This window comes from Physella acuta, unplaced genomic scaffold (genome assembly GCF_028476545.2).
Source record: "Physella acuta isolate Inbredline_101_S28 unplaced genomic scaffold, ASM2847654v3 ptg000155l, whole genome shotgun sequence".
In the NCBI taxonomy this organism is placed as follows: domain Eukaryota; kingdom Metazoa; phylum Mollusca; class Gastropoda; family Physidae; genus Physella; species Physella acuta.
The window spans coordinates 524108-537284 of NW_026731674.1; the positions used below are offsets into that span (position 1 = coordinate 524108).

The 13177-nt window shown below is 42.1% G+C and overlaps 1 protein-coding gene across 6 annotated transcripts in view; it reads right to left on the reverse strand.

The window, feature by feature from the left end:
* The window catches only part of LOC131935696 (chromatin-remodeling ATPase INO80), a 94889-nt gene that overhangs the window by 77446 nt on the left and 4266 nt on the right, over positions 1-13177 (reverse strand). For 5 of the 6 annotated variants that reach the window (XM_059292232.1, XM_059292231.1, XM_059292230.1 and 2 more), the window contains exons 2-7: positions 9299-9450; positions 7581-7672; positions 7431-7498; positions 6866-6997; positions 4256-4382; positions 4015-4064 (exon numbers count right to left, since the gene is read on the reverse strand). In XM_059292232.1, coding sequence (XP_059148215.1) covers positions 4015-4064; positions 4256-4382; positions 6866-6997; positions 7431-7498; positions 7581-7672; positions 9299-9447 — 618 coding nt within the window. In that variant the 5' untranslated portion in view covers positions 9448-9450. The remainder of the gene's footprint in view (positions 1-4014; positions 4065-4255; positions 4383-6865; positions 6998-7430; positions 7499-7580; positions 7673-9298; positions 9451-13177) is intronic. The other variant, XM_059292233.1, reaches the window with a different exon arrangement.

Below are 13177 nucleotides of genomic sequence, written 5' to 3' on the forward strand. Positions count from 1 at the left end.
CCCTCTACTTATCTACCCCTTCCCTCTACCTCTACTTATCTCCCCTTCCCTCTACCTCTACTTATCTACCCTTTGCTCTACCTCTACTTATCTCCCCTTCCCTCTACCTCTACTTATCTACCCTTTGCTCTACCTCTACTTATCTCCCCTTCCCTCTACCTCTACTTATCTCCCCTTCCCTCTACCTCTACTTATCTCCCCTTCCCTCTACCTCTACTTATCTCCCCTTCCCTCTACCTCTACTTATCTCCCCTTCCCTCTACCTCTACTTATCTCCCCTTTGCTCTACCTCTACCCCTTCCCTCTACCTCTACTTATCTCCCCTTCCCTCTACCTCTACTTATCTCCCCTTCCCTCTACCTCTACTTATCTCCCCTTCCCTCTACTTATCTCCCCTTCCCTCTACCCCTTCCCTCTACCTCTACTTATCTCCCCTTCCCTCTACTTATCTACCCCTTCCCTCTACCTCTACTTATCTCCCCTTCCCTCTACCTCTACTTATCTCCCCTTCCCTCTACCTCTACTTATCTCCCCTTTGCTCTACCTCTACTTATCTACCCTTTGCTCTACCTCTACTTATCTCCCCTTCCCTCTACTTATCTCCCCTTCCCTCTACCCCTTCCCTCTACCTCTACTTATCTCCCCTTCCCTCTACTTATCTACCCCTTCCCTCTACCTCTACTTATCTCCCCTTCCCTCTACCTCTACTTATCTCCCCTTCCCTCTACTTATCTCCCCTTCCCTCTACCCCTTCCCTCTACCTCTACTTATCTCCCCTTCCCTCTACTTATCTACCCCTTCCCTCTACCTCTACTTATCTCCCCTTCCCTCTACCCCTTCCCTCTACCTCTACTTATCTCCCCTTCCCTCTACCTCTACTTATCTCCCCTTCCCTCTTCCCCTACTTATCTCCCCTTCCCTCTACCCCTTCCCTCTACCTCTACTTATCTCCCCTTCCCTCTACTTATCTACCCCTTCCCTCTACCTCTACTTATCTCCCCTTCCCTCTACCTCTACTTATCTCCCCTTCCCTCTACCTCTACTTATCTCCCCTTTGCTCTACCTCTACTTATCTACCCTTTGCTCTACCTCTACTTATCTCCCCTTCCCTCTACTTATCTCCCCTTCCCTCTACCCCTTCCCTCTACCTCTACTTATCTCCCCTTCCCTCTACTTATCTACCCCTTCCCTCTACCTCTACTTATCTCCCCTTCCCTCTACCTCTACTTATCTCCCCTTCCCTCTACTTATCTCCCCTTCCCTCTACCCCTTCCCTCTACCTCTACTTATCTCCCCTTCCCTCTACTTATCTACCCCTTCCCTCTACCTCTACTTATCTCCCCTTCCCTCTACCCCTTCCCTCTACCTCTACTTATCTCCCCTTCCCTCTACCTCTACTTATCTCCCCTTCCCTCTACCTATCTCCCCTTCCCTCTACCTCTACTTATCTCCCCTTCCCTCTACCTCTACTTATCTCCCCTTCCCTCTACCCCTTCCCTCTACCTCTACTTATCTCCCCTTCCCTCTACCCCTTCCCTCTACCTCTACTTATCTCCCCTTCCCTCTACTTATCTACCCCTTCCCTCTACCTCTACTTATCTCCCCTTCCCTCTACCTCTACTTATCTCCCCTTCCCTCTACCTCTACTTATCTCCCCTTCCCTCTACCTCTACTTATCTCCCCTTTGCTCTACCTCTACTTATCTCCCCTTCCCTCTACCTCTACTTATCTCCCCTTCCCTCTACCTCTACTTATCTCCCCTTCCCTCTACCTCTACTTATCTCCCCTTCCCTCTACTTATCTCCCCTTCCCTCTACCTCTACTTATCTACCCTTTGCTCTACCTCTACTTATCTACCCTTTGCTCTACCTCTACTTATCTCCCCTTCCCTCTACCTCTACTTATCTCCCCTTCCCTCTACCTCTACTTATCTCCCCTTCCCTCTACCTCTACTTATCTCCCCTTCCCTCTACCTCTACTTATCTCCCCTTCCCTCTACCTCTACTTATCTCCCCTTCCCTCTACCTCTACTTATCTCCCCTTCCCTCTACCTCTACTTATCTCCCCTTTGCTCTACCTCTACCCCTTCCCTCTACCTCTACTTATCTCCCCTTCCCTCTACCTCTACTTATCTCCCCTTCCCTCTACCTCTACTTATCTCCCCTTCCCTCTACTTATCTACCCCTTCCCTCTACCTCTACTTATCTCCCCTTCCCTCTACCTCTACTTATCTCCCCTTCCCTCTACCTCTACTTATCTCCCCTTTGCTCTACCTCTACTTATCTACCCTTTGCTCTACCTCTACTTATCTCCCCTTCCCTCTACTTATCTCCCCTTCCCTCTACCCCTTCCCTCTACCTCTACTTATCTCCCCTTCCCTCTACTTATCTACCCCTTCCCTCTACCTCTACTTATCTCCCCTTCCCTCTACCTCTACTTATCTCCCCTTCCCTCTACTTATCTCCCCTTCCCTCTACCCCTTCCCTCTACCTCTACTTATCTCCCCTTCCCTCTACTTATCTACCCCTTCCCTCTACCTCTACTTATCTCCCCTTCCCTCTACCCCTTCCCTCTACCTCTACTTATCTCCCCTTCCCTCTACCTCTACTTATCTCCCCTTCCCTCTACCTCTACTTATCTCCCCTTCCCTCTACTTATCTCCCCTTCCCTCTACCCCTTCCCTCTACTTATCTCCCCTTCCCTCTACTTATCTCCCCTTCCCTCTACTTATCTACCCCTTCCCTCTACCTCTACTTATCTCCCCTTCCCTCTACCCCTTCCCTCTACCTCTACTTATCTCCCCTTTGCTCTACCTCTACTTATCTCCCCTTCCCTCTACCTCTACTTATCTCCCCTTCCCTCTACCTCTACTTATCTCCCCTTCCCTCTACCTCTACTTATCTCCCCTTCCCTCTACCTCTACTTATCTCCCCTTCCCTCTACCTCTACTTATCTCCCCTTCCCTCTACCTCTACTTATCTCCCCTTCCCTCTACTTATCTACCCCTTCCCTCTACCTCTACTTATCTCCCCTTCCCTCTACCTCTACTTATCTCCCCTTCCCTCTACCTCTACTTATCTCCCCTTCCCTCTACCTCTACTTATCTATCCTTCCTTCTACCTCTACTTATCTCCCCTTCCCTCTACCTCTACTTATCTACCCTTTGCTCTACCTCTACTTATCTCCCCTTCCCTCTACCTATCTCCCCTTCCCTCTACTTATCTCCCCTTACCTCTACCTCTACTTATCTCCCCTTCCCTCTACCTCTACTTATCTCCCCTTCCCTCTACCTCTACTTATCTCCCCTTTGCTCTACCTCTACTTATCTCCCCTTCCCTCTACCTCTACTTATCTCCCCTTCCCTCTACCTCTACTTATCTATCCTTCCTTCTACCTCTACTTATCTCCCCTTCCCTCTACCTCTACTTATCTCCCCTTCCCTCTACCTCTACTTATCTATCCTTCCTTCTACCTCTACTTATCTCCCCTTCCCTCTACCTCTACTTATCTACCCTTTGCTCTACCTCTACTTATCTCCCCTTCCCTCTACCTATCTCCCCTTCCCTCTACTTATCTCCCCTTCCCTCTACTTATCTCCCCTTCCCTCTACCTCTACTTATCTCCCCTTTGCTCTACCTCTACTTATCTCCCCTTCCCTCTACCTCTACTTATCTCCCCTTCCCTCTACTTATCTCCCCTTCCCTCTACCTCTACTTATCTCCCCTTTGCTCTACCTCTACTTATCTCCCCTTTGCTCTACCTCTACTTATCTCCCCTTCCCTCTACCTCTACTTATCTCCCCTTCCCTCTACTTATCTCCCCTTTGCTCTACCTCTACTTATCTCCCCTTTGCTCTACCTCTACTTATCTCCCCTTCCCTCTACCTCTACTTATCTCCCCTTCTCTCTACCTTTAATTATCTACCCCTTCTCTCTACCTTTAATTATCTACTGCAAGCGTTCCCCTTGCCTCTATCTATACATATCTAAGTTTAAGAAATGAGAAAAATGTTACCTCTCCATCATCTTCTAAATTATTTTCTTTCTTTAATTTCTTTAATTTAGCTGTCAAGAAATAAAGGGCATGCATACAAAAAGGTATAGCAGTTTAAAAAATGTTTGTATAGTATTTACTCTCAACTTCAGCCTGCTTTTTGGATTTGCTTCTATAGTTTTTGTCCTTTAAAGAACTAACATTTCAAGAACTAGACTAGTTACTTGGTTAAATCCAGTGGATAAATTAAATGGATACAGACCCCTTGCCTTTTGTTTTTTCTGTTCTTTGGCCAACTTTTTTCTATGTCCAACAAAGGTGAGGCTGTGTTCTGGATATCTGTCATAGTGAGACAACAGACCAGTGCTCAAGTACTGGTACTGGCGCAGCTAAAACACAACCAGTTACAGAAAAGTTAACATTAAAGAAAGTTAACATTACAGAAAAGTTAACATTAAAGAAAAGTTAAAACATTACAGAAAAGTTAACATTACAGAAAGGTTAACATTACAGAAAAATTAACATTACAGAAAAGTTAACATTACAGAAATGTTAACATTACAGAAGTTAACATTACATCCCTTTGTTGTAAACAGAAGTAGCTCTTTCACACTCATACAAAAATTGAAACTTTAATAAAAAAAATTGGATCAATAAAAAAATGTCTGGGAACATGCAATCTGGGTACACCCATTGTGTAAGTGAAGCAAGTAATATGTGCACATAAGGATATAACCCAAGTAATATGTGCACATAAGGATATAACCCAAGTAATATGTGCACATAAGGATATAACCCAAGTAATATGTGCACATAAGGATATAACCCAAGTAATATGTGCACATAAGGATATAACCCAAGTAATATGTGCACATAAGGATATAACCCAAGTAATTTGTGCACATAAGGATATAACCCAAGTAATATGTGCACATAAGGATATAACCCAAGTAATATGTGCACATAAGGATATAACCCAAGTAATATGTGCACATAAGGATATAACCCAAGTAATTTGTGCACATAAGGATATAACCCAAGTAATATGTGCACATAAGGATATAACCCAAGTAATATGTGCACATAAGGATATAACCCAAGTAATATGTGCACATAAGGATATAACCCAAGTAATTTGTGCACATAAGGATATAACCCAAGTAATATGTGCACATAAGGATATAACCCAAGTAATATGTGCACATAAGGATATAACCCAAGTAATATGTGCACATAAGGATATAACCCAAGTAATTTGTGCACATAAGGATATAACCCAAGTAATTTGTGCACATAAGGATATAACCCAAGTAATATGTGCACATAAGGATATAACCCAAGTAATATGTGCACATAAGGATATAACCCAAGTAATATGTGCACATAAGGATATAACCCAAGTAATATGTGCACATAAGGATATAACCCAAGTAATATGTGCACATAAGGATATAACCCAAGTAATATGTGCACATAAGGATATAACCCAAGTAATATGTGCACATAAGGATATAACCCAAGTAATATGTGCACATAAGGATATAACCCAAGTAATTTGTGCACATAAGGATATAACCCAAGTAATTTGTGCACATATGGATATAACCCAAGTAATTTGTGCACAAATGGATATAACCCAAGTAATTTGTGCACATAAGGATATAACCCAAGTAATTTGTGCACATAAGGATATAACCCAAGTAATTTGTGCACATATGGATATAACCCAAGTAATTTGTGCACAAATGGATATAACCCAAGTAATTTGTGCACATAAGGATATAACCCAAGTAATATGTGCACATAAGGATATAACCCAAGTAATTTGTGCACATAAGGATATAACCCAAGTAATTTGTGCACATATGGATATAACCCAAGTAATTTGTGCACAAATGGATATAACCCAAGTAATTTGTGCACATAAGGATATAACCCAAGTAATATGTGCACATAAGGATATAACCCAAGTAATTTGTGCACATAAGGATATAACCCAAGTAATATGTGCACATATGGATATAACCCAAGTAATATGTGCACATAAGGATATACCCCAAGTAATATGTGCACATATGGATATAACCCAAGTAATTTGTGCACAAATGGATATAACCCAAGTAATATGTGCACATAAGGATATACCCCAAGTAATATGTGCACATAAGGATATAACCCAAGTAATTTGTGCACATAAGGATATAACCCAAGTAATATGTGCACATAAGGATATAACCCAAGTAATTTGTGCACATAAGGATATAACCCAAGTAATATGTGCACAAATGGATATATTATAACCCAAGTAATTTGTGCACATAAGGATATAACCCAAGTAATATGTGCACATAAGGATATAACCCAAGTAATATGTGCACATAAGGATATAACCCAAGTAATATGTGCACATATGGATATAACCCAAGTAATTTGTGCACATAAGGATATAACCCAAGTAATATGTGCACATAAGGATATAACCCAAGTAATTTGTGCACATAAGGATATAACCCAAGTAATATGTGCACAAATGGATATATTATAACCCAAGTAATTTGTGCACATAAGGATATAACCCAAGTAATATGTGCACAAATGGATATATTATAACCCAAGTAATTTGTGCACATAAGGATATAACCCAAGTAATATGTGCACATAAGGATATAACCCAAGTAATTTGTGCACATAAGGATATAACCCAAGTAATATGTGCACAAATGGATATAACCCAAGTTATATGTGCACAAATGGATATAACCCAAGTAATATGTGCACAAATGGATGTTACGATGGAGAGGGAGGGTGAGAGAGAGGTTTCAAGGTGATGTAGGGTGGTGGGGGGATGCAACAATTGGATACACCTACTAACCTCAGAATCTTGATAAAATCTTGCTCTATGCCTTCTTCTGTGGCGTTGTAGTCTCAGCATAAAATGTACATCCTCCATTTTTAGAGGCATCTCATCATCTTCAGATGATGAGCTATCACTCAGTAATATTGTCTGAGTGAAAAGTTTTATTGTCAGCATATGTCATGTCATATTTCACATGGAACAGAACTGGGTTCATTTAAGGCAATGTCTCTCCTGTCATCTATCTTAATGTCAGCCTCCTGTTATCTATCTTAATGTCAGCCTCCTGTCATCTATCTTAATGTCAGCCTCCTGTTGATGTATCTAAGACTTAGAGGTTACTATAAACTGGTACAAACCCTAAGTTATCTTCTACTGTTTAAGAGAGGTTACCATACTATAAACTGGTACAAACCCTAAGTTATCTTCTACTGTTTAAGAGAGGTTACCATACTATAAACTGGTACAAACCCTAAGTTATCTTCTACTGTTTAAGAGAGGTTACCATACTATAAACTGGTACAAACCCTAAGTTATCTTCTACTGTTTAAGAGAGGTTACCATACTATAAACTGGTACAAACCCTAAGCCATCTTCTACTTTTCTTGACTTGACTTAGATTGTAGAGCCTTGTCTTATCAGCTTTCCGTTCTAAAAAAGTAAATGTTGATACAAGCATTCAATACAAGATTTGCTCCTTCCTATGGCAGTAGAATACAAAGGACGGACTCACCATAGTTAGACATAGCATGAAAAACCTGACTCTCCTCATGTTCTTTCAGACTTGACTTCAAGACATCTGTAACTGATGAGTCACTTTCATCCCTGGTGGTGGTCAAAACATTCAGCACAGTTAGGGGTACATGGGCTCTAACAACAGAGGTACATGGGCTCTAACAACAGGGGTACATGGGGTCTAACAACAGGGGTACATGGGGTCTAACAACAGGGGTACATGGGGTCTAACAACAACAGGGGTACATGGGGTCTAACAACAGGGGTACATGGGGTCTAACAACAACAGGGGTACATGGGGTCTAACAACAACAGGGGTACATGGGGTCTAACAACAACAGGGGTACATGGGGTCTAACAACAACAGGGGTACATGGGGTCTAACAACAGGGGTACATGGGGTCTAACAACAGGGGTACATGGGGTCTAACAACAGGGGTACATGGGGTCTAACAACAGGGGTACATGGGGTCTAACAACAGGGGTACATGGGGTCTAACAACAGGGGTACATGGGGTCTAACAACAGGGGTACATGGGGTCTAACAACAGGGGTACATGGGGTCTAACAACAGGGGTACATGGGGTCTAAGAACAACAGGGGTACATGGGGTCTAAGAACAACAGGGGTACATGGGGTCTAACAACAGAGGTACATGGGGTCTAACAACAACAGGGGTATATGAGGTCTAACAACAACAGGGGTACATGGGGTCTACATTGGGGTACATGGGGTCTAACAACAGGGGTACATGGGGTCTAACAACAACAGGGGTATATGGGGTATAACAACAGGGGTACATGGGGTCTACATTGGGGTACATGGGGTCTAACAACAACAGGGGAACATGGGGTCTAACAACAACAGGGGTACATGGGGTCTAACAACAACAGGGGTACATGGGGTCTAACAACAACAGGGGTACATGGGGTCTAACAACAACAGGGGTACATGGGGTCTAACAACAACAGGGGTACATGGGATCTACATTGGGGTACATGGGGTCTAACAACAACAGGGGTATATGGGGTCTACATTGGGGTACATGGGGTCTAACAACAACAGGGGTACATGGGGTCTAACAACAGGGGTACATGGGGTCTAACAACAACAGGGGTACATGGGGTCTAACAACAGGGGTACATGGGGTCTAACAACAGGCGTACATGGGGTCTAACAACAACAGGGGTACATGGGGTCTAACAACAGGGGTACATGGGGTCTAACAACAGGGGTACATGGGGTCTAACAACAGGGGTACATGGGGTCTAACAACAGGGGTACATGGGGTCTAACAACAACAGGGGTACATGGGGTCTAACAACAGGGGTACATGGGGTCTAACAACAACAGGTGTACATGGGGTCTAACAACAACAGGGGTACATGGGGTCTAAGAACAGGGGTACATGGGGTCTAACAACAGGGGTATATGGGGTCTACATTGGGGTACATGGGGTCTAACAACAACAGGTGTACATGGGGTCTAAGAACAGGGGTACATGGGGTCTAACAACAACTGGGGTACATGGGGTCTAACAACAACTGGGGTACATGGGGTCTACATTGGGGTACATGGGGTCTAACAACAGGGGTACATGGGGGTCTACATTGGGGTACATGGGGTCTAACAACAACAGGGGTACATGGGGTCTACATTGGGGTACATGGGGTCTTACAACAACAGGGGTACATGTTTTTTTTTTAATCAACTTACAAACTCTCAATATTTTCACAAACCACGGCTTCAACATATTTCATGAAGGGTTCCAAATTTAAGGCTGCTTCAAGCTGCTGAATGTGAAGTGGTTTGGCAAGCTGGCGCCCATAGTTGTGTTCCACAGCTGCCATCTGTGATAAGATCATCTTCTGAAAGACATCAATGGCATGACATACAACATCAGTGGCATGACATACATCAGTGGCATGACATACATCAGTGGCATGACATACAACATCAGTAGCATGACATACAACATCAGTGGCATGACATACAACATCAGTGGCATGACATACAACATGAGTAGCATGACATACAACATCAGTGGCATGACATACAACATCAGTGGCATGACATACAACATCAGTAGCATGACATACAACATCAGTGGCATGACATACAACATCAGTGGCATGACATACATCAGTGGCATGACATACATCAGTGGCATGACATACATCAGTAGCATGACATACAACATCAGTGGCATGACATACATCAGTAGCATGACATACAACATCAGTGGCATGACATACAACATCAGTAGCATGACATACATCAGTGGCATGACATACAACATCAGTAGCATGACATACAACATCAGTGGCATGACATACAACATCAGTAGCATGACATACATCAGTGGCATGACATACAACATCAGTAGCATGACATACAACATCAGTGGCATGACATACAACATCAGTGGCATGACATACAACAGTGGCATGACATACAACATCAGTGGCATGACATACAACATCAGTGGCATGACATACAACATTAGTGGCATGACATACATCAGTGGCATGACATACATCAGTGGCATGACATACAACATCAGTAGCATGACATACAACATCAGTGGCATGACATACAACATCAGTGGCATGACATACATCAGTGGCATGACATACATCAGTGGCATGACATACAACATCAGTAGCATGACATACAACATTAGTGGCATGACATACAACATCAGTAGCATGACATACATCAGTGGCATGACATACATCAGTGGCATGACATACAACATCAGTGGCATGACATACATCAGTGGCATGACATACATCAGTGGCATGACATACATCAGTGGCATGACATACAACATCAGTGGCATGACATACATCAGTGGCATGACATACAACATCAGTAGCATGACATACAACATCAGTAGTATGAGATACAACATCAGTGGCATGACATACAACAGTGGCATGACATACATCAGTGGCATGACATACAACATCAATAGCATGACATACAACATCAGTAGCATGACATACAACATCAGTGGCATGACATACAACATCAGTAGTATGAGATACAACATCAGTGGCATGACATACATCAGTAGCATGACATACAACATCAGTGGCATGACATACAACATCAGTGGCATGACATACAACATCAGTGGCATGACATACAACATCAGTGGCATGACATACATCAGTGGCATGACATACATCAGTGGCATGACATACAACATCAGTGGCATGACATACAACATCAGTGGCATGACATACAACATCAGTAGCATGACATACAACAGTGGCATGACATACAACATCAGTGGCATGACATACATCAGTGGCATGACATACAACATCAGTGGCATGACATACAACATCAGTGGCATGACATACAACATCAGTGGCATGACATACAACAGTGGCATGACATACAACATCAGTGGCATGACATACAACATCAGTGGCATGACATACAACATCAGTAGCATGACATACAACATTAGTGGCATGACATACAACATCAGTGGCATGACATACATCAGTGGCATGACATACATCAGTGGCATGACAGACAACCTCAGTGGCATGACATACAACATCAGTGGCATGACATACAACAGTGGCATGACATACAACATCAGTGGCATGACATACAACATCAGTGGCATGACATACAACATCAGTAGCATGACATACAACATTAGTGGCATGACATACAACATCAGTGGCATGACATACATCAGTGGCATGACATACATCAGTGGCATGACAGACAACCTCAGTGGCATGACATACAACATCAGTGGCATGACATACATCAGTGGCATGACATACATCAGTGGCATGACATACAACATCAGTAGCACGACATACATCAGTGGCATGACATACAACATCAGTGGCATGACATACAACATCAATAGGCATGACAATAGCATTGTGTAGATTCACGTAAATGCAATAAACAGTTTTTTCAGTACTCAATAAACTTTGGTGGAATGGATATTTTCTCAGGTCTAAATAAACATTACAATGCTATCGCAAGTAAATGTTAGTCACTTATGTGATTTGGATTTCATACGTCATACATATTTTAGAATAATCTGTAGTGAAATTAAGAACAGGCGCTGACACTCATTATTTGAGTAGCTACCCACAGAGGCAAATTTGTTGTTTCTGAATTAAAACTCAGTAAAATGTAACTGTTATTCCTTTCTCATCCATCAATATATGCATTTGGGTTTAGTCTTCGATATGAAATAATTGTGTTGGGGAAGAGCGACTGGCTATCTCCAGGGCACAGAAGCCCTGTGTGTCACTCGTATGTCCACACAGCCCTCAAATTGTTAATGCCATAGCCAGCATAAAATCCAAACATTTCTTTGTAACCCTATATAATTTTATATTTAATAATCTATATATATAATTCTCTTCTGGGTGCCGTTAGAAAACAAGCTGCAAGCGCCTCCTTGCAGTCCCCTCTCTTTCTCTCTATCACTATCAATATCACTACCACCCCACCCCACATTGTCTGGTGAGTTGTGGTCACGCTAAATGTTTACAAAGCTAAATGTTTACAAATCGTAGAGCCGTAGAGCCGGGTTTCTATTAGGGGCAGATAAATTAGTTCGATTTTAAACTTACAGGAGGTAACTAAGAAATAACTAAGAGGAGGCTGCTTTTACGGGGGGGGGGGGGGGTGGTGTAGGGTCGGTGTTATGGGAAAGGGGGGGGGGGGGTTAGTGTTTTAAAGCAAATATTTTCAGTGGCAGCATTGGTACTGTCGAATTCACAAATTATGAATTACTGAAAAGTAGAAAATAAAACAACTAAATAGCGGCGTATGATGCGCTGCGGGTCGGCTCGTATTGTATATAGGCCTAAGGTAATATATAATGTACTATAATTATTTTTTTGTACTCTCTACTTTACTTTATATTAATTACTGTAAGTAGACCTAAATCTAGATTCTAGATCTGGATGCCAATAATAAAGTTAATTAAAACTAAAGTTATTATGTCTTATGCAATCTATTAATTAATTTAATAAACATCTCTTTTAAATGTGTAAAATATTTATTTCAATTATTAAAATATAGGCCTAATCTAAACGATACGCAAGCAAAGGAAGGTGGCTACAGACACAAAAAAAAGAGATTTATCGCAAGGAGGATCGTCACTAAAAAAATCTCAAATTCTATATGTAGGAATACAAAATTACATATAGCCCTATAGTATTAGTGTAGAATGGCTGTGGAGTAACAAAGCACTTTTGGTTTGTTTCTAGAATCTACGTCAAACTGTTACAAAATAGCGCCTAGTTGTTTATTTTGTCTGTAGACATTAGTATTAGGCCTACACTGAATTAAGATTATTGTGTTTATGAAAATAGGTTTAAAGTTTAATTAGTTACATTTGAATACCACAACCCCGCTGTTTCATCTCCCACTAAGCACAACGTCACCAAGTTCGCGGCGTGACGTCATTTGTCATTAGGCTAATGTTAAACAAAATAGATACTGCGTAATTAAAAAAAAAATCAAAACACGCACTATTGCATTGAGACTTTAGCGACCTTTAGCCTGAAGAATAGATCTAAATGACTTTAATTTGGTAAA